General features: G+C 45.6%; 1 protein-coding gene across 2 annotated transcripts in view; it reads left to right on the forward strand.

The window, feature by feature from the left end:
- The first annotated feature begins 434 nt into the window (after positions 1 to 434).
- ocstamp (osteoclast stimulatory transmembrane protein) overlaps positions 435 to 23,095 on the forward strand; it is a 29,175-nt gene continuing 6,514 nt past the window's right edge. Inside the window, exons 1-3 of one of the 2 annotated variants that reach the window (XM_069884230.1) lie at positions 435 to 521; positions 12,597 to 12,686; positions 20,853 to 21,909. In XM_069884230.1, the coding sequence (XP_069740331.1) occupies positions 12,649 to 12,686; positions 20,853 to 21,909 (1,095 nt within the window). In that variant the 5' untranslated portion in view covers positions 435 to 521; positions 12,597 to 12,648. Of the gene's footprint in view, positions 522 to 10,139; positions 10,431 to 12,596; positions 12,687 to 20,852; positions 21,910 to 23,095 lie in introns of those variants that run through there. The other variant, XM_069884229.1, reaches the window with a different exon arrangement.

The raw sequence follows: 23,095 nt of genomic DNA on the forward strand, positions 1-23,095 counted from the left end.
GGTTATTCTTTTAAATTAAAAAAAAACAATCCTATACAGGTGGGGAATGTTTGCATATCTAATTAAAGAATGAATGAAAACATTCTGAAGGTTGTAGTGACAGGGAGCTTGTACAGACAGAGATCCTGAGAGTGTTTTCTGCAGAGTTTGCATGTTCTGTCCATGTGTTTCCCTCAGGTGCTCAGGTTTCCTCCCAAGTCTCCAACAATGTGCTGTTAGGTTAATTGGTGACTGTTGATAACTCCATTGGAGCTAAGTGGAAGAACCAAAGGGGAGTTAAATGAGTGTGAGGAGAACCAATATAGCCTTGAAATGATCATATTCTCATATAAATAAGGAAGCTGACATTAAAGTTTTTCCACAGGCTTCACAGCCAGGAGGAGGAGCAACGGGGGTTTTAAAAAGTCTATTGCAGATGAATAGCTGTCAGTTTTTCTTCAGACAGGCTTAGCAGCGAATAAAAGGGAGGTGGCCTGCAGCTGACTGCTATTTTGGTGCAACTGTTTTGTGAAGGGGTGCAGGTAAGTCAAAGTGCTATTGGTAGGTCAAAGTGGTGAAATCAATGCTTAAGCAAGGAGAACAAGCAAGATTAGGACAACTTTTGTTCTGGTGTCTGCCTGCATTTTGTCCATACCTTGATGAAAGGCTCAAAACCGAAACATTAGTTATGTATCTTTTTCTTTGCTATATAAAGTACACTGTTTAATTTGCTGAGTTTCTCCAGCGTTGTGGTTTTACTTCAGTCATATTGTCTGCAGAGTTTCATGTTTTACTCTTAACATAAGGACAGGATCAGCATGGTTGAGATTAGATTCAACAGCTATAAACATTCAACGTGAGACACATTTAAAAAGGTGTTGTTATCACTCCAAATTGCTCTATCCAGTCACGACTCTAGCATTCGGTTCAAATGTTTCTTTCTTTGGCTTGGCTTCGCGGACGAAGATTTATGGAGGGGGTAAAAGTCCACGTCAGCTGCAGGCTCGTTTGTGGCTGACAAGTCCGATGCGGGACAGGCAGACACGGTTGCAGCGGCTGCAGGGGAAAACTGGTTGGTTGGGGCTGGGTGCCGGGTCCCCCCTCCCCCGCCCTCCGTCAGTGAGGTGAGCTCTGCGGTCCCCCCCAAAGGAGGTTGCTGCCCGCCAAACTGCGAGGCGCCAAGATGCACGGTTTGAGGCGATATCAGCCCACTGGCGGTGGTCAATGTGGCAGGCACCAAGAGATTTCCTTAGGCAGTCCTTGTACCTTTTCTTTGGTGCACCTCTGTCACGGTGGCCAGTGGAGAGCTCGCCATATGTGGAGGTGACAAAAAGAGCATAACAATGAAGTTCTCATGTCATAGGTGGGGCTTTTTATTTCTTTCAGTCTGTTTGGTGTATCCAGTGAGGTTGTCCTTCAGGCTTTACTGCAGTCAGTGTTCTTTAACAGACCCTGAAATGGCTCTTTCCACTGAGTTCCCAATTTCATCTGATCCCAATTCTTTATGAGGACATAATTTTCAGGTTCAACGTTAGGATATTCAGCACCACTCTATTGGGTCCCCTTCCTTTAGGTGGACTTGATATACCTGTGTAGAGCGCGTGGAAAGAACCAAAGACTTGTTGATCCAAACCAAGGCTTTTATTAACTAAAAGACTGGAGCATATCACAAGTAGGTCGACCAGTCCAGAATGACCTGGTCTGGCTAGGAGCAATCCTTTAAGACCTACCGGTCCACTGTCCATTACAAGTCTCTGCATCAGTAACCCTCAACTAGGACTTCCCCCAACCCCTCACAAAAGCAATGGAACTGATTAAAGTGCATGGACACTATACCAATTGCTTATTTGACTCGGGGTCAACTGACAGTTTTATCCGCCCAGACCTGGCCCACCTTTGCGGACTGGCTATTCTCCCCAATGCACAGAGAATTTCATTGGCGACCAGATCGCACTCGACTGAGGTAGAGGGGTACTGCGTAGCGACCCTGAAAGTCCAGGGCATCACGTTCACAGACTTCAAACTATTAGTTTTTCCCCAATTGTGCGCCCCTGCTCTGCTGGGACTGGATTTTTAGTGCCAGTTTCAAACTGTTTCCCTGCACTTTGGGGGGCCTCACGCTCCGCTCTCTGTCTGTAACCACTCCACCCCGGAAACCTCCTGCCTGCGGCAGCCTGAACCACCCACCCCCACGCCGCGGGGCCTCACCTGTGGTGCTCTGCCAGTGCTTTTCGCAAATCTCACCCCTGGCTGGAAGCCTGTGGCCACCAAAAACCAGCAATATAGTTAAATTATAAAATATAGGAAATTTATCACAAGCAAGGTGCGCAGACTGCTAGACAAGGGCATTATCAAACCTAGCTCGAGTCCATGGAGGGCCCAGGTGGTGGTTGTTAAAAACGGGGAGAAGCCGCGGATGGTGGTTGACTACAGCTTCACGCTTCTGGATGCGTACCCCCTTCCACGGATCATGGATGTAGTGAATCAGATCGCCTAATACCGTGTATTTTCCACCACTGACTTACGTTCGTCCTATCATCAGCTCCCGATCCGCTGAGAAGACCGACCTTTCACAGCCTTCAAAGTGAATGGGCGGCTGTATCAATTCCTCAGGGTACCATTTGGTGTCACAAATGGCGTCGAGGTCTTCCAGTGGGAAATGGACTGGATGGTGGACCAGAACAAGCTGACTGCTACTTTCCCGTATCTGGACAATGTCACCATCTGCGGCCATGACACAGAGGATCATGATGCCAACCTTGAGAAATTTTTTCAAACTGCAACTCAGCTACACTTGACCTATAATTTTGACAAGCGTGTCTTTCGGACCACTCAGCTCGCAATTCTGGGTTGTGTGGTGGAGAATAGGGTGGTCATGCCGTCATGCCGGACCCTGACCGCATGCATCCCCTCATGGACTCCCCCCCCCCCCACACCCAGAAGGCACTCAGACGCTGCCTGGGCTTTTTCTCTTACTATGCCCAATGGGTTCCACACTATGTCGACAAGGCACGGTCACTCATCAAGACCACCTCCTTCTCCCTGTCAACCGAAGCCAGAGCAGCCTTCGACTGCATCAAATCGGACATCGCTGCTGCAACGCTGCACACCATCGACGAGTCCATTCCGTTCCACATCGAGAGCGATGTGTACGACTTTGCTCTGGCAGCCATTTTGAACCAGGCCGGCCGGCTGGTAGCCTTCTTCTCCAGAACCCTCCAGGGTCCTGAGAGCCAACACTCCTCTGTCGAGAAGGAGACCCAGGCCATAGTCGAAGCAGTATGTCGTTGGAGACACTTCCTCATTGGCAGGCGCTTTACGCTGCTGACCAACCAACGCGCGGTCTCCTTCATGTTTAGCAATACCCAGCGAGGTAAGATCAAGAATGACCTAGTCTGGCTAGGAGCAATCTGCCAGTAGGTGTGGCTACACTCTCAGCCAATCACAGTCATCCTACATTACCATCTGTACATATCTTTGGCTTGGCTTCGCGGACGAAGATTTATGGAGGGGGTAAAAAGTCCACGTCAGCTGCAGGCTCGTTTGTGGCTGACCAGTCCGATGCGGGACAGGCAGACACGATTGCAGCGGTTGCAAGGGAAAATTGGTTGGTTGGGGTTGGGTGTTGGGTTTTTCCTCCTTTGCCTTTTGTCAGTGAGGTGGGCTCTGCGGTCTTCTTCAAAGGAGGCTGCTGCCCGCCAAACTGTGAGGCACCAAGATGCACGGTTTGAGGCGTTATCAGCCCACTGGCGGTGGTCAATGTGGCAGGCACCAAGAGATTTCTTTAGGCAGTCCTTGTACCTTTTCTTTGGTGCACCTCTGTCACGGTGGCCAGTGGAGAGCTCGCCATATAATACGATCTTGGGAAGGCGATGGTCCTCCATTCTGGAGACGTGACCCATCCAGCGCAGCTGGATCTTCAGCAGCGTGGACTCGAAAAAAACAAAAAAAAAAACAAAAAAACATCTGTACATATACACATTGGTGATAGAATCTGTACGATCACAATCTGTGAATGCACTGCTCAAAATAGTCTTAGTTAGATTACTCAGATATTTGCTCATGTCATCACTAATGATAATAAATCTATCCCTACTGGCATTGTGTGCTTTGCTGTCCGCGGACTACCTCTGCAGCAGATATAGCCCTGACTTGGCCTGTGGTGTCACCTGTAATTTAAACAATGCTAGTGGTAGCACTTTTAATCCAATTTTAGTCCTGTTTCCTTAGTCAATTTCGCCAGCTTAGTTTTTAATGTTCCATTTGCACATTCCACTATTCCTGCTGTCTGGGTTTGATGGAAGTAGTGGGAATATTGCAGGATCCCTAATTCCTTATACAATTCTTCATTTACATTGGCTACAAAGTGAGGACCATTATCTGAACTCAGTGACTCAGGCAATACATAGCTGGAAATTATTTCCCTTAACAAAATTTTAAACTAATAGTCAAAGCAGTGTTGTTTGAACAATCCAAGCAGCAATATTTACAGCAAGTCACCCTGATTATAAACAAGAAAAATGGCGAATTGTAATCACAAAAAAAATGGTTAATTATAAACAAGAAGAATGGCCTCATGGCACGGTGTCCCTTTACCAACGTTGTGTTATTGGCATGAAGCATTTCTTTGTTTCTTTTTTTTCCAACTGCTTCACTAAAATTTGGATGCCACCATATCTGCAGTGAGGTATTTACATTTCCTCCTTGCCAAAGTGAGTATAATTGTTCACATAATCAAGTAACCAAGTTATCAGGTACTATACACATCTTTGGCCTGCATAATCTACAACTAAGTATTGGAATGTGGGGCACCACCACTCCATTCTCACTGCTGTTTTTCAACAGCAGAGGGGTCCCTCCACTGATACATGTCTGGCAAATCCGGTCTGTTGACTATCATGCAAAAGAATGCAGCTTTTCATTTTCTCACTGTCCCACTTGTCCAGAAAATTGCTGTCTGTCTGTTTACTTGAATACCTTGTCTTTGTTGATTAGTTGCTGCATTTCAAGGTGTGTGTGGGGGGAGGGGGGGCATTCGTGGACATTTCCCCTCCCAATGAGGTATTGTGACCCACCCACCCAACCTGGTGTTTTTGTAGGCTGTTAATTTTATTATTCTAGGGACAGTGCTGATCTCCCCGTTTATCCTTGGCTGGTGATATGCTTTGACGGTGCTTATAAGGTATCTATCTCAGTGCATGATAGGGGGTTACAGCAAGTGTTGTGCTTGATCCCAATTGCTGGTCCCTCAGCCTTGAGCTGCGCTCTCTGGCTCATCACCTCTCTGCTCAGATCCTGTGTCGGGCTTGTGTGCAGGTGGGCATTCTCGGGGTTATCCCTGACAGTGTCTCTGGATACTTCCCTGGATTCCTCCTGGATCTGCTTCCCTCCTCCACCTCCGGGTACTTGCCAATGCTCCTTAACAATTTGCTGATCTGGTAACCTCAGAACGAAGCCTGGATCTTCACTACAGTCCGCACCTGACCGGTGATTTCTCAGTGATCTTGGTTACCTCTCCAAACCACTTGGATGATGGGGCAGCTCTGGTTCTCTCCTGATGCTGCTGCCTGGTTTGCAGGCCGCGTCGAGCCCGGTGGTCAATCTGATTCGGACGACCGTCCCTGTAGCCAGGGATTCTGAAGACTGCTGGCCCATTCACCGGTACTCCAGGGCTGCAAAGCAATGCAAGGACAGGCACCTCCTGTTCATATACTCCTTTGGCAGAGGGAACTTGGTCAATGTTACCCATCTTCTCCCACTGCTTTGGCCTCAGAACTCGGCGGAGAGGTGCAGAGCTTTTCCGATGCAAAAGTATTGTAACCCGACCCTTCCCCTTTCCTCGCCCGCTGAATGAGTCTCTGAGCATCAGGTTGTGTCCCCCCTCCCTTCTTTACCCTAATGCCCCCCCACTAAGACTTGTTCTGGTGCTGACCTTACTTGTTAATTTTCAATTTAACCAATTATTGATTGCATTACCTTTGACAGTTTGCAGAAACTCTAGGTCAACTTATATTTGAGCTTAGAGTCCTCAGCTCAAAGAAATTGGAATGTTTGACAAAAACAAGAGCGGTTTAAAAGTAGCAGTAAAAAATCTACACTACAGCATGACTCAATGTGAACCCCTTCTAATGTCCTTATTTGGGGCAGTTTAGGTCAAAACCACCAGAGAACTAGATTCCCTCTAAGGCATTTTCTGCTCAGCTCTTGCACAATCAGATGCTACAGGATGCAGTTAGATTGAAAATGAAAAAAGAACCAAGTTTAAGTAGTCCTTAATGCCATCCGGCTGGAGGGTGGCCAGTCAGAAGATGAGGTGTTCCTCCAATTTACAGGTGGCCTTTTTCAGAACTGTTGCGGTGCTGTGATTCTACCTCTCTCACCCAGCTTCTAAAAATCATTTAAAATAAATAACATATAAAACACAAACTTGCTATTTACTCCATGCTGATATTTGTAGTTCATTAGAGCAGCTTCCAACCACACTTGTTTTCACATTGCACATCCATCTGTATAGTTCTCTTTCTCGCTGCTTAGCTCATTTCCCCTTAAAAGCATTCTTAGAATAACACAGCACAGTAACAGTCTTTTCGACCCCACATGTCCGTGCCATCCTCTTCGTACACATTTGGTTATCTGGAAGCTTCTTAAATGTTCCTATTGTTTCTGTTTCCACCATTGCTCTTAGCAGACTGTTCCAGGCACCTATCATTCTCAGCATAAAAATATCTGTCCTTCACATCTCCCTTAAACTTCTTCCTCTGAATATTCTTTACTTGAGCCTGGCAATTTGTGGTCCGCTGTGGTGCAGCAAGCAGACACAAAACACAAGAAAGACTACTACAGGCTTTTATCCACTTAAACTCTGTACACTCTGTAGTATCTCAATGGCTCCACATGTGTGATTGGCCTGGGAGGGGCCGCCTCAAGTCTATATACAGGGCGGTGATTGACAACCGGCCAGATGGAGTCAGCCTCCAAGGTTGTCTACCTGCAGGTACAGAAGTTTTCCCCTGTAGTAGCTGGTGGGCACACGGCCCAGTGCTGCTGTTCTATTACAACACAATTCATCTCAACTTCTTCATATTTTAAAACTCTTTAATCAGAAAATGGTTTCTATTGAATTTCTTACTCCATTTAATTGTGGCCATTTGTTTCTTTATGTCTATTATGTCTACTTTAAATTCTCAACTTTAATTGTGTTCCATACTCCATCTTGACTTTATTGACCACTGACAAGTACCTCTTTAGCTAATCTTCTGAGCTCAAACCCCCATCTTGCCTGACTAAACTTTAAGCAGTAAATTTGAAGACTGGTAATTAGCCAGGATCCTGAGGAGACATTCCCTCCTTTTACCAAGCATTATTCTGTTCCAAGTAATTAGCATGAAACTTCTCACCTCTTCAACAAAGATTCCAGGCTTCTCTGACTCAAAAGGCCCTTTCATGCCAAGCCTCCACCTGGAGACTGGCTAAAAGCGTGGAGGGAAAAAGCTGCTCTTGCATCACATTCATGTTGAGCAGCGCCTCATAGTACCCTCCAGAGCCAATGGAGGCAGAGTCACTGGTGCCGGGGCACTGCCTGTCATAAATACACAGCAGAGCAATGGCTACTTTCCCTACCCTAATCCCCCACACGGCTGGAACCGCTCTGTTTCCCAGAACAGCTCCAGCTGCATGGGAAATTATGGATAGGGAAGATGGCCCCTGCTCTGCTGTGTTTTGAGTCACTGAAGAGCAGCCCTAAAGGCCGAAGCGGCCCAGTGAGGTGCCGGAGCAGCTGGCGGGGCTGTCACAGCCTGTACCGGCCACCCCCTGTCGGAATCCCCCACCCCACCAGCACACCCTACCCTGATGGCCCCTGCTCTGACGGCTCCCACCAGCACCCCTCTGCCTTGATGGCTCCTGCTGGCCACCTCTGACCTGAGGAAATCATGGAGGGAGAGGGGTGAGTGAGTGGGAGAAAGAGGGAAGATGGGTTGCTGGCTGATGGCGTCACTTGCAGCGGCTGCAGATTCATGTGAGGTGGCGGAGCGATGATTCTTCCCTGAAAGGGATTGCAGTCGGCCACGGCATATTCATAGAGGTAAGTCTCCCAATGTAAGGGCGAAGAATCTCCACCTTTACACTCAGGCTTTTTCACTACACGAAAGGGCCTAAAGTCTGTTTATTTTGTTATTTGAAAAAGATTTCCAAACTAGTTCATCTTCTGAAAGCAATAAGTGACTTTTACTTAAATGGAAAAAATTGATCAATCAATGGTGCTCCCCTTCTGATGAAGTAATGTATGAAAGTTTCAGAAGCAAGGAGGAAAATAGGCACTGATAAATCAATGCTTTTATGCCTAAAAAAAGTTTTTTTTCCCCGTGTTTTAAGAATTGCTAATTACTAGCTTGTTTTGGTCAATAACATGTTTTATCTTTGAAGAGTGCCAAGTGGAGCATTTACTGTGGGCTCTGTGCATTATTGGAAATAATTGCTGTAAACACTTGCACTTAATGTGCATTTAAAATGCATTGACCACCGCCAGTGGGCTGATATCGCCTCAAACCGTGCATCTTGGCGCCTCACAGTTCGGCGGGCAGCAACCTCCTTTGAAGAAGACCGCAGAGCCCAGCTCACTGACAAAAGACAAAGGAGGAAAAACCCAACACCCAACCCCAACCAACCAATTTTCCCCTGCAACCGCTGCAACCGTGTCTGCCTGTCCCGCATCGGACTTGCCAGCCACAAACGAGCCTGCAGCTGATGTGGACATTTACCCCCTCCATAAATCTTCGTCCGCGAAGCCAAGCCAAAGAAGAAGGAGAAGAAAGAAAATGCACATAAGGATTAGCAGAAACTCAAAAGAGTTAAGTTTTAGATTTGAACCCTGACCTTCGTTTATTATAAATTGTTCACATGCACCGCAACAGTTCTGAAAAAGGCCACCTGTAAATTGGAGGAACACCTCATCTTCTGACTGGCCATGTATTTTCCCACAATATAAATTTGTGCGTGTGTATTCTCCCATGCTGGCTAACATATTTACAGCAATGCCTGTCTTTAATCTGAAAAGATAATTCAGTTTCACATTCTATAGATGATGCTAGTCTATTCCTTATTTAGATTTTAACCATGTATGGTCTTCAAGTTCCCCATTTATTTTTTTAAATTTCAATATTGATCACAATTGAGTAATGCCTTCTACAGGGCTTCTTTTCCTATTATGCCCAGTGGGTCCCAATTACACGGATAAAGCCTGCCCCCTGGTGAAATCGGGCACTTTCCACGTCAGCAGAAGTCCAAACTCATTCACATGCATCAAGGACGACGTCGCCAAAGTGGAGATGCATGTAGCAGATGAATCCAACCCCTTCCAGGTGGAGAGTGATGTGTCTGACTTCACCCTGACCGCCACGCTCAACCAGGTGGGCAGGCCTGTGGCATTTTCTTCCAGAACCCTCTTAAGGCCCTGAGCTCTGGCACTCAGCTGTTGAGAAGGAGACCCAAGCCATAGTGGAAGCTGTGTGCCATTGGAGGCACTACTTGGCCGGAAAACCATTCATCCTGCTGACTGACCATCATGCAGTCATTTTTCTGTTCAACAATAAACAGTGTGGAAAAATTAAGAATGACGTGGTCCTGAGGTGGAGAATTGACCTATCCACCTACAACTACGAGATCTTGTACCGGCCTGGGAAGCACAAGTCTCCCGATGCCCTGTCCTGCGAGACATGCGCCAACCCACAGCTGGATCATCTCCAAGTCCTCCACAACAACCTCTGGCACCCCGGAAACACCAAGCTCTACCATTTTGTTAGAGCCCGCAACCCCCCCTACTCAGTCAAAGACATCATGGAGTTGGCACGCAACTGCCTGGTCTGCGCTGAGGGCAAACCCCAATTCTACTGGCTGTACAAACCCCACCTTATCAAAGCCACCCACCCCTTCAAGCAGCTAAGCATGGACTTTAAGAGACCTCTCCCATCCACCAACAGGAATGTATACTTCCTTAACATCGTGGACAAATTGTCCCACTTCGCCCGGATATGACCACAGCCATAGTCATAAAAGAACTATGCAGCATCTTCACTCTGTTTGGGTACCCCTGCTATATCCATAGCAACCGGGGGGTCATCCTTTATGAGCAAGGAGCTGCGCCAGTACCTGTTGGCCAAGGGCATAGCCACGAGCATGACCTCAGGCTATAACTCCAGGGGGAATGGACAAGCAGAGAGGGGAAAAAAAACAACCTTTTGGAGGGCAGTCTTCTTAGCCCTTAAATTGAAAGGATTGCCCATCTCCTGGTGGCAAGACGCCTTTCCTGAAGTGCTCTAAGCTACCAGGTCCATTCTCTGTACGGCCACGAACGCAACAACGCATGAAAGGCTCTTTTCCTTCCCCAGGAAATCAGCATCCAGAAGCACACTACCATCCTGACTGAGGAACCCTGGCCCTGGGCTGCTTCGAAGGTACATCAGACACCACAAAATTGACCCTCTGGTCGAGAAGGCCACCTCCTCCACATAAAACCCCAATACGCCTACGTTGAGTATCAGAATGGTCGACAGGACACCATCTCCATCTGGGACCTGGCACATGCAGGAGACACCTCGACCGACTAGCCAATCCCCTCCCCCAGTAACCCTGATCAACTGGCCCCACTATCGGCGCCTGAATTCGTGCCCCTAACTCCAACTGACTCGAACAGTGCCATTCCCACCCCCCCACCCATAGGAGGCATTGTCTGTTGCACACCACCCAGGAACTGACAGCTATGCCACAACAGACCCTCCAATGGTTGCAGCAACAGATGAGACCACCAGACAGGCTGAATCTGTAAGGTGGTATGACCCTAGAGGACCCCAAAACCCAGCAGCAATAGAAATTCACCAAGACAAATGGTTACTTAAACAAAAGTTGTTTTTAATTACCTTTAAACATGAAACAAGATCACACTTTAACTTATTACTATAAACATAACTAACCTAACTTAACCCCCTTCTAATTCTTAGTGCATGTGTACATAATGTGTGTGTAAGTTCAGAAAAGTTCTTTGATTCGCAGTCCAATCTCACTTCTCACTCCTCCAAGTTCGCTGGTTGCAGGCAATTCCTATACTGTGTACAGAATTTAACATTTATGAATCTTCACCAGGCTTTGGTGCTTGAAAGGTAAATGGTTACCACTCAGGAAGATTCTTGTTGGTTTTCAGAGAGAGATTTGCTGCTTGTAGGACATCCATAATTGATTTCTTCCGATCAGCCACTTCAGTGTCTTGCCGAAGAAACTTTCTAGATGATAACCTCTTTCTTTCAGGTCACCTCAGAGTTCCTTTTCTGTTTCCCTTATTTCAAGAGAAACATTATTTAGCCAGCCATCTCCTCTTGTATGGACCACAAGGGCTTTCACCAGACTGAACTAAGAACTCACAACCTGTCTTCAAAATGGGGTTTTCCACAAACTTGCCAGCTTGTCCTGTTCCAGTCCCAGCTGCTGCTTCTGAACTGAAGAGCTGAATTCTCTCTTGCTCGCTCTCTCTCTCTCTCTCTCTCTCTCTCTCACTCAGAGAAAACCCAATGAACCTCTTAGAACAGCAAACTGCACTTAGACAGACTGCGGCTCCGGACCTAATCTTCCGAGTTCGTTCATCTGTTGCTTTCCTAAACAATAATCCATTACTCCACAGCATGTCCAAAGGCACTCGGAGCCTGGACTGTCTGGCTTGAGCCAAACTCTTGCATTTTAAATGAGATCCGTTTTGAAGTGTTTGTATTTGTATGTGACCCACACTAAAAAAAACCTGCCACAATTTATCTCCTTTAAAACATATCTATATAAAATATAACATAATCTGTCACAAAGGGACTTTTAAGTATCACAAGGTGCAATGAACTCTAAACCACACTGTGAGAAACAGAAGCACCTTCACAGATTTCGCTCGAGACAAAAATTGAGAACAAAAAACATTTATTGTACAACAGTGCAAAGTTGGGTGCTTCCCCTTACCATGGGAATACACACACATACTGGGGCTCACCCAACTTTTATACAGTTCATTTCAGTGTAGAGGTACCCTCCCCCCCTTAACATTCTTCTGCCTCCTGGATTGGTTTGGCATTTGGTAATTCTGTCTGCCTACTTGCAGTTTCTGTAAACTTGAAAGACCATGGGGTATCCTGTTGGGGTCCCATCATGTCATTGTCCTTATTCATGAATCTGCCTTTGTCCTTATTCACACATCTCAACCCCAGGACTTACTAATATATGCAGAACTTGCTAATTCTTTCGATCACTATAAGACCCTTATTCTATTATACTTGCGTAACCCTTCCTCACACTCATCCCTACTCAGCACTTACTTAACTTCCTCTAGTCCAGTCCAGCATTCCTTACTTCATTCATACTAGCTTTACTTCCTATATTCTATTATCTCTCACAAACCCCTCCCTCAGTACCTGCCTTGGAACTGGGCAAGCAACATGCAAGCTATGCTAACACTTTAAGGTTATTAAAGCCTGAAATCACGATTCTCTGTCTGATTCTGGTTGATTGGTAGTTGAAGTATAAATCTGCAGATGGTGGTTCAGTACACAAAAGTTCTGCAGAAATTTCAGCTCTGTTTCTTTACTGTTTAGTGATAAAGTTGGAGGTGGAGAGAAATCAAGAGCAGGAGGAACATAGGAAATAATGACACTGGACAAGAAACTCAACTATAAAGTAACAAAGTAAGTAAATCCTTTTTGATTTTTTTCCATGCTCAACAAAAGTAATGTAAATGGAAATAAATTTGATTAACAATGTTGTTTTCATTTTTAAAAATAACTTGTGGAACATATTCCAATGGATTTATTGTTTTTCCTCATTGTGTAATACTAATTGGTAGAAGTGAAAATTTCACATTTAATCCCTGACCAGTATTAAGATATGCCTTATTGAACAGAATATTAGGAGGAGCCCCTAAGTGACTTGTGCCAAGATGTAATTCAGTCGTGCTCCTATTTTCCTTCAAAATTTATTGGCTGCTGCAAAATTGAAGCAGGAAAGACCAGGTTAATCTCCAGTGTTCCCCATGGCAGGTTAACAAGATGGGATTCACCATCTAGGTTACAAAGGAAGATTCCAAAGAGATCCTGTTGGTGTTTGCCACACACCCCATCACTCCCCATATGCCTACCTCCTTTGTTTGCCCATGCTCATCATTTCTGAACCTTCACCCCATCCTTCCTCTCTCCTCAGACATCACCCAACACTCCACCACTTTCCACCAAACTGTCAGGGGAAGGGGGAAAGGTGTGATCTATTGAGTGCAACAATTACACAAAGTATTATGTAATTCAGAAGATCCCAATCCTGACTTTTATTTGAAAAGTCTAAAACAATTCAATGGATCGAGGATTTGCCTGCTATAATATCATAATACACTCATCAAAAATATTTTAACTTCTTGTCTGCATGTGACCTAACAGTAAATAGGGAAGAAATTCTTTGGGTAACAGAGCTAAATGTGGCAGAATCAGATGCCAGTTGATCTCCCATTTGTCCACTTGATTCCATTTAATACTGAATACTCCCGTACCACCAGTCTTTTGATATGGGATTAGTGTCTCCTGGATAGATTCAAGGTAAATACAGTATCATTCCTGCCTGCTGTCATCTCCTGAGAATGTGTGGGTGGGAAGATAGGATAGGGGTGCGAGCTGAAATACATTCTATTGTTGAATATCCTACTAATGACAGGACTATTGTCCATAAAGTTATAAGAGATTAAAAGTCCAGGGCAAATAAATCTTATTGATTACTAAGAATAGTGGGTGTGAAGGGCCAGGTGGTGACAGGGTGACACAGAGGTTCAGATCTGGAGCTCGGGTTGCCTATGGTTTGGACTGGACTCTGTGTGGCTGTGGAAGCGCTGGAGGCAAATCTATGGGGGGACTCTCTTTTGCTTCTCTTTCTTTGACTGTAAGAGATTCATGTAATATGACCCTGTTTTATTGCATGAAAGTAAATTGTAAATTGAATCCCTAACATCGAAGTACTCGAGATGGCAGAGGCCGACAGCATCAAATCCACGCTGTTGAAGATCCAACTGTGCTGGGTAGGTCACATCTCCAGAATGGAGGACCATTGCCTTCCCAAGATCGTGTTATATGGTGAGCTCTCCACTGGCCACCGTGTCAGAGGTGCACCAAAGAAGAGGTACAAGGACTGCCTAAAGAAATCTCTTGGTGCCTGCCCCATTGACCACCGCCAGTGGGCTGATCTCGCCTCCAACCGTGCATCTTGGCGCCTCACAGTTCAGCGGGCAGCAACCTCCTTTGAAGAAGACCGCAGAGCCCACCTCACTGACAAAAGACAAAGGAGGAAAAACCCAACACCCAACCCCAACCCACCAATTTTCCCCTGCAACCGTGTCTGCCTGTCCCGCATTGGACTAGTCAGCCACCAACGAGCCTGCAGCTGACGTGGACATTATCCCTCCATAAATCTTCGTCCGCGAAGCCAAGCCAAAGAAGAAATTGAATCTTGAAAAAGGTTTCTGGTGTTTCTTTTGTTCTATTGTATTTAGAATGATTACAGACCACAATCTATTTATATTGAAGGCCTCCTGACAAAGTTTGGGAAATATTTAAATTTTGTTTACAGTACAGTAAAGACTATTCTGCCCATTTAAACTCATGCTGATCAATTACATCCAAATTAACATACTGTAGCGGAGGCTACTCTGCTCCTGCAATAACACACGCAACCAGACGGGTTGAGCTCAGTGAGCAGACTAGCTTATTTCAGGCTGCTGGGCTGCACTTATACTCCCAGCCTGGACCTGGCTGAGAACCGTGCTGGAGGGCCCTGACGTCATCTGGGCGTCACATGGTCCCCAAACGCGGGTTTCTGAGCCCTGAGCTGGAAGGAAGGGAAACTCCCGACGGCGCCATTTTTGCCGGCTGCCCTGCCGCGTGGCTTACAAACGGGGCTGATTCGCCTGCCTTGTGGTGAGCCGCCACACAGCCCCCCCCCCCCCCCAGAACTGGCGCCAATGTCCTTTTTTGCCGGGCGGCCACTCTTCTTGGGCTGGGCAACAACCACGGACTCAGTGGGATCGAGGTGCACTGGCTTCAGCTTGTCCATGGTAAACAGTTCATGCCTGCTGCCCAAGTCCAGCATGAACGTTGAGCCGAAACGCTGTATAACTCTGTGTGGCCCCTCGTATGGTCGCTGCAGAGGTGCCGCGGTCAGGCCCCGCCAAACGAAAACGAACTCTGTGGAAAGTTGCTTGCCAGGAATGTGAGTCGGGCGGGTGCCATGCCTGGGAGGCGGTGGGGGTTCAAAGGAGTCCAAGGTGACTAAGGTGAGGAAGTAGTTCATGCGGCGACCACTGGGGATTGTGAGGTGCGTTGACGAACTCACCAGGTAGTGCCAGCGGTGCACCATAGACCAGCTCAGCTGATGATGCATGCAGATCTTCCTTGGGAGTGGAGCGATGCCCAGGAGCACCCAAGGCACTTCGTCCGTCCAGTTGGGACCAGTGAGGCGGGCCATGAGTGCCGATTTAAGGTGGCGGTGCAGACGTTCGACCAAGGTTGACCTGGTGTGTGGATATCACCAGATCCCGGTGCACCCTGAGGACATACCCAAAATGGCCATTATCACCCCCTTTGGCCTGTTTGAATTCCCGCGCATGCCGTTTGGCCTCAAGAATGCCGCTCAGATATTCCAGTGCCTCATGGACTCGGTGGGCAGGGACTTGGATTTCGTCTTTATTTATTTGGATGACATCCTTGTCGCCAGCAAGGACCGGGCGCAACACAAGGCCCGTGATGTGGTGCAGCGAGGCAGCGGAGAACTGTGGCTTGAGGAGTGTCGAGAACTCATCCAGGATCAGCTGGAACTTGTCTCTTGGTGTGCTGATCGTGGCCGTCTGCGGTTGCTCCGAGCGGGAGGCGTCGTGGCGAATGGCCTGGAAGGTACGGGTATCCACCAGGTGCCTACCTCGAATGTCCGCCAGAAGAATATGTGCGAGGAGGAAGTCTGCACCCAGGATGACAGTCGGGAGGGACGAGACGGTGAGCCTCCACGCAAAATTCTGTTGTCCAATCTGGAAGTGGACTGTCTTGTCTCCATACGTCCAGATTGCGTTGGCTGCATGGAGGGGAGGTCGATGAGGTCGGTTCCTGGATTCGATGGCCGTGGCCAGTATGATGCTGATCTGGGCTCCAGTGTCAATGAGGAACCACTGGCCACAGGTAGAGAAGACTGTGTCCTTGGCCAGCCATTAACAGCGGCCAACTTGGTCGTTTCCCTGGAACAAGCAGGGCTGACGACACTTCCAACCCTTGGCTCCCCAGCACTGGTGGTAGAAGCAGAGGCCTGAAGCGGATGCAGTGGCCTTGGTTATGCTCTTGGGGACCCCTGCAGGAGCCGGGTGCTAGGGACGGGCTTGGCGTGGTCGTGACCATGCCTCCTGACCTGCTGGATCACTGAGCCTTCCGAGAATCATGCGAGCCATAGCTCTTGGGCCTTCTGGACAACCTTCCTTGGGTCAGTGAAGTTCTCCTGAACCAGCAGCAGGCGGATGCCCCCGGGCATATGTTTGAGGAAGATGCGCTCGAAAAGTGGGCAGTTGGTGTGCTCACCCATGAGCGCGACCATCTCGTCCATCAGTTCCATCGGGAACCTGTCCCCCAGCACCCGAGCGGCATGCTGGTGTCTGAATAGTCTGAGGGACCTAGTAAGCATTCGCTTGATGGTCTCGTACTTGTCCTCGGCGGGTGGGTGCTGAACAAGGTTCAGCATGTGCCTGGAGGTGGCCTGATCCAGGGCAGCGACCACATGGTAGAATTTGGTTGTGTCGTACGAAATCTGGCAGAGGTGAAACTGGGCCTCCGCATAGATAAACCAAGTCTCTGGCTCCTGAACCCAGAATTCAGGCAGTTTCACGGCTTTAGCACTGATCCCAGGCTCGCTCATGATAGGTTCAAAGATGTTTGAACCAGTCGAGGTCATCAATTGTAGCGGCAGCTCCACCTGCTCCTGCAATAACACACGCAACCAGATGGGTTTAGCTCAGTGAGCAGACTAGTTTATTTCAGGCTGCTGGGCTGCACTTATACTCCCAGCCCGGATATGGCTGAGATCCACGCTGGAGGGCACTGACGTCATCCGGGTATCTTGTGGTCCCCAAGCGCGGGTTTCTGAACCCCGAGCTGGAAGGAAGGGAAACTCCCAACGGCGCCATTTTGGCCGGCTGCCCCACAGCAAGGCTTACAGGCAGGGCTGGTTCGCCTGCCTGTGGCGAGCCGCCACAATACAAGCAATTAACAAATGTATGTTTTGGAAGGTGGGAGGAAACCAGAGCATCCAGGGAAAACCCATGTAGACATGGAGAGAATGTACAAACTCTTTACAGACAGCGCCGGATTCTAACCCAGTCACTGACACTGTAATAGCGTCGCACTAACCGCTACGCTAACCTTTCCGCATTATATTCCAATCAATGAAAGTCCAATAATTTTAAGTTAAACCAAGAGGAGTGAGATCTAATTTTGTTCCATTCAATATTATTCAGCAACATTTAAATGTTGGTTTGGATAAACTCTTGTTTCCTCCATATCAGAAAATTCTCAAGTTAGGGGTAGCATTGAGCTGTGCTGTTGGCATTGCTGTCTTTTGGGGAAGCCTTTAAGTTACTACTAAAATATTAACAAGATGTTTTGCAAGAACAGAGTGGGTTAGATTTAAGGGAAATCAATACTTTGGAATGTTTTTTGATAAAATGCCAGCCTTCATTCACTCTTCCTTCTGAGTGAGAATGTTACAGACTCAAAATCTCTCTGGATTTGTAGTTAAGATAGCATTTCAGCATTCTGCAATGGGAGTGCTACCCAAGTGCAGATGCTTTCTTTCAAATGAAATGTTAAATTGACTCCTATTTGGTGTTAATGCTGCATGTAACAAATCATACACTATTGCTTGAGTCTTCTCAATGGGAAACATGATTAAAATTGATAACCTACAATAGGTATTTCAAGTCAAGTCACCTTTATTTATTGTTCATATCATGCTCGCGCAATAAAGATGAGATCAGGTTCCTCCAGGACCATGGAGCATATTGACATAAATATAGGTTAGAATAGAAATTCAACGCTTTAAAATAACATAACATAACAATTTACAGCACGAAAACAGGCCATTAGGCCCTTCTAGTCCGCACCGAACCAAACACCCCTCTCTAATCCCACCTCCCTGCACAATGCCCATAACCCTCCATCTTCTTCTCATCCATATACCTGTCCAACCTTTTCTTAAATAATACAATTGACTCCGCCGCCACTATTTCTCCCGGAAGCTCATTCCACACGTCTACCACTCTCTGAGTAAAGAAGTTCCCCCTCATGTTACCTCTAAACCTCTGCCCCTTAATTCTTAACTCATGTCCTCTTGTTTTAATCTTTCCTCCTCTTAACTTGTATGGTACCTATCCCCCAAATGTTCTGGGAGTTCAAGAGTCTGATGGCTTGGGGGTAAAAGCTGTTGCCCAATCTGGATTTAAGGGCTTGAGTGCTGCAGTACCTCCTACCAGATGGCAGAAGGAAGAGCAGTTTACTTGAGGGGTGTGTGGAGTCCTTCACAATGTTTATTACCTTTCGCCTGCATCGAGTGTTGTAAATTTCCTCATGGTAGGAAGAGAGCTCCCAATGAGTTTTCCGCTGATTTCACTATCCTCTGCAGAGGAGAAGGAGGAGGTACAGTTGCTCAGGATGCTCTCAATACCTACTCTGTAGAATGTGGTGAGGATGGAGGGTGGGAGATGAACTTTCCTCAACCTTCGCAGGAAGCAGAAGTGCTGCTAGGCTTTCTTGGATATGGAGCTTATGTTAAGGGCCCATGTGAGCCCTCCACCAAGTCCACTCCAAGGAACTTAATATTCTTGACAACCTCAACAGTGAAGCCGTCAATGGTCAGCAGAGCATGATCTCCCTGGTCCCTCTTGAAGTTAACAGCCATCTCTTTTGGTTTTTTTTAATGTTCAGACACAGGTTATTGGCTCTGCACCAGTCCATTAGTGACTATACCTCATTTGTGTACATTGAGTAGTCATTCTTCCTGATCAGGCCCACCACACTGGTGTCGTCAGCAAACTTGATGATGTGGTTCGAGCTGTGTTTAGGTGCACAGTTGTGGGTCAGCAGAATGAACAGCAGTGGATTCAGCACATAGCCCTGGAGGCCCCCGTGGTCAGTGTGATGGTCTTGGAGATGCTGTTACTGGGTTGCCTGATGTCTCCCCGACAGGAAGTCAAGAATCCAAGTGCAGAGGGAGGTGTTTAAACCCAGCAGCCTCAACTTCCTTATCAGGTACTGTGGTATGATTATGTTCAATGCTGAGCTGAAGTCAATAAACAGCATTTGAACATACAAGTCCTTGTTTTCCAGGGGGTGAGGGCTAGATGGAGGGCAGTGGTGATGGTATTGCCCATAGAGTGGTTGGGTCTATATGTGAACTGCAGGAGGGTCTAGTGATGGGGACAGCAGGAGCTTGATGTGCCCCATGATGAGCCTCTCGAAGCACTTCATGATGATGGGCGTGAGTCTGACAGGGCAGTAGTCACTGAGGCAGGACTTCTTCGGCATGGGGACAATGGTGGCAGCTTTGAAGCACATTGGGACCATGGGGCTTCTCAGGGAGATGTTAAAGATGTCAGTGAGAACCTCCAGTAGCTGAGTCACACATCCTCTGAGCACTCTGCTGGGATGTTATCCAGTCCAGTAGCTTTCCACAGGTTGAGCTTGCTTAGTTCTCTCTTCATGTCGGCCACTTCAAGACATAGCATCAGGTCATTTGGAGGAGAGACAGTCTTCTTCGCTCCAACATTTCACTGTTTATCTCACTGTTTAATATCTGGACCTTGCAGTGTCCAAATGGCTTCTTTATATTCCATCAGTACAATGGTGAGGATATTTCATGAATTTGGGATAACCTAAGATTGTGTAAGATACTTTTTTTCCATGGATACACCAGCATAACACATATTTTGTGAATAAGGCACATTTCTGGTGCTATGTAAAGGAGCCTCTATTTTTCACTTCTTCAGTTCAAGAACATGCAAAGTGCAGAAAAAAATATTGTTTTAAGGCTACCTAGTAAAACTCTCTGCATTTCAAAAGTTATATCTGTGTTAGAGACTCTAGAAGTTCATTGCAGAAGCAAGTTTACTGAAGATACCATTTGTACAAATAAACTGGAATGTGGTGCGGTAGGGACATTCATTGAAGAGGAAATGGGTTTCAGTACTAATTTAATACACATGTATCATGAGTAGAATTTGATCAGAGAGTCTGACAAGTGAGACCCAGTCTGCCCCTTCGATGAATGTAGAAGATCTGAGGGCATAATATTGGAGGTTAGGGAACTATCCTCAGTGTCCTGGATAATATATATCTTTTCTCTCATTCAGCACTGGTACTGATGGGAACTTTCCACTAACTAATTGATTGATGTATTTCTCACATTACTAAAAGTAATTGCACCTCATAAGATGGTGAGTGCTTTGGAGTGCTCTGAAAAGTGCTATATAGATCTACACACAAGAATTTCTTTGCAAGCAGTTAGAAATGTTGCATCGAATTTGTAACTAAAGCACCTTACCACAAAGAAGAACTGGACGCATGCATATCCAAAATGAATGTGACTACCTAAAGGACAGGTAACCTCATCACAAAATGTAAACTTATTAAAGGAAAATATTCAAGACATCCAGGAAGATGAAAGTGTGTCGACAATTCTAAACAATGTTTATGGTGTATGCGGTGACCTTTACAAAATTGTATTCACTGCGTTTGTAGAAGTGCACTTCCGTTTTAGATGTCTAAGTCTTTACTTTCCTTCCCCCACAGAATCAGAAAGCTGAAGACTTTTAATTCTTGCTGGAAAAAGTGTGCTGAGAAAACCAGAAAGGTTCTGCAATTCTTATGGAGTGCTTACTCCACTCCTACTCCGAGCAGTTGGAAGGAATTGCTTGCACTCTTCTTCTTGTGCTTGTGTATATGTGTCATCATAAGTGGCTTAATCCACAACTGGATGCTTGCATCTCTGAAGTACAGATTGCACTTAAGCAACATCATAAGTGTGATGTTCACCGTCGTCATGTTCCCGCTTCTCTTTCTGGTCCACCCCATGCGCTGCATGTTCACAATTGTGATCCCCACACTGGGCACAAACAAAGGCCGTGATCTTCTCCTTTCCACGTGTTTCATGCTTGTGGCTATCAACATCATACCCAATATAATAGATAACGTCAAAATGGTTCTCAAGCTTTTTCAATGCATTTTGATGACCTCATTCAAAAACTTTATGAGCTTGACTAAAATTGTAAAAGATATCAAAGATGAGCTAGTTGTCGACATAAAGGAGAAATTAACGGCAAAGGACATGTTTTACAAAACAGATGCAGATTTGGAAATTAATTCATTTGTCAATCAATCAGCAATCAAGAACTACTTGCAAGCAATTAGTAAAGATATCGAAAACAATGTTTCTAAGGCTCAGACCTTATTCAGTGATATTACTCTGGAAGCCAACAAAGTAATTGCTGCCCTTGTTTTCTTTTATCTGGCCATCAGATCGGTTTGGTATCTCAAGAATTACTTAACAAATCTGGAATTTGACAATATATATATTACTGGCAAGTTAGCTCACCAGCTACAACCTAAGAAGGGGCAGCTGATAGTGAATCGGACCGCGAGTAAAAAGTTAATCAGATCCACAGGGTTAAAAATGTCAACAGATGAAGTAGCAACATGTATCAAGCAAATGGTGATCAGTACATCATATTTAGCCCTATCTGCAATTATCATAATAGCAGATTTTGTCATCTTCACTTTCACCTCCCAGGTCCTGCAATGGACACTTGAGATTACACCTGTACTTGTCACGATGAGATTCTTATACAAGGTAACTATGCCTTCATGATATTTTTTCATCATTCTGCTTTTTGTCTGTTATTCAGGTTAATTGTAAATTAAAGCAAACAGCATTATACCACTGAGAATCAATTCTAGGTGGTTGAAACCAAAAAGCAGATACAGGTGACTCCCAAGTTATGAGGTAGGGTTGCATTGGGGTGGGGTGGGTTCCATTCCTAGAAAACTATCTGTATCACAATTTTCCAATAACGTAAAGCTGTGTAATCTGAATGTGCATCGTGAAGGGCAAGTTTAAAAAGTTAATTTATGTACTTTATTCACATCAATTCCATGAGGGCAAATTTTATCCCATAGCTCAAATTTTGGATAAGGAATTCTGTAAGAGAGAATTTTCATAACCCAAAGCCCATAAGGAGAGCATCACCTGTAATTTATTCTGTGTAAGATGTATTCATTCTCTACACTAAGTGGAGAGTGGATTGGTTGCTTGAGATTCACAATCCACCTGCATTAAGAATAAACAGTTTAAAAGACAAAAAACAAAAAATTCTATAATGTACTTGCACTGAACAAACTTAACTTGCATGAATATATAAATCTTAAAGCATTTTACTTTATTTTCTATCATATTCTTTAAAAACATTTAATTGTCACTGCATTTGCAGGTTTCTCCCACTCCACAGAGCCTCCTGAAATAAAAACAATAACATTATAGATAATTACCCAAAACACCCCCCCACAAGTTTACTAAGAAACTTAATAATATACTAATAAAGATAAAGACTGCTACAACCAAAGCATGACTCAGTTCAACAAAGGTTCATGTGTTACTTCAGAGAACATTTACTTTTACAATTTTAAACTTTCATTTAATTTTTCATTTATTCTTTGTCTCTACTTCCAATCTATTTATTTATTTATTTTAATGGGGTGGGGTGGATTTGCTAGTTGGTTGAGTTTGCCAGTTGCTTGAATTCTGTATAACAGGGGTATTACTGTAGAAGCATTAAAGAAATTGTAAAATAAAAAAATTCAGTTTTTTTGATGACAGTAGGACTATACCTAATTGATGACTGAACATACTAGTACTCTTTCTCTCCAGAAGAGTGGACTGAGTAACCCTATAAAGAACTTTACGATTTGACAGGGTCGATGTAGAGAAGATCTAGAGAGGAACCTCGAAAATGGAGTGATTAAACATAAGATAGTCACTA

This window comes from Narcine bancroftii, chromosome 6 (assembly GCF_036971445.1).
Source record: "Narcine bancroftii isolate sNarBan1 chromosome 6, sNarBan1.hap1, whole genome shotgun sequence".
Taxonomy (NCBI): Eukaryota; Metazoa; Chordata; class Chondrichthyes; order Torpediniformes; family Narcinidae; genus Narcine; species Narcine bancroftii.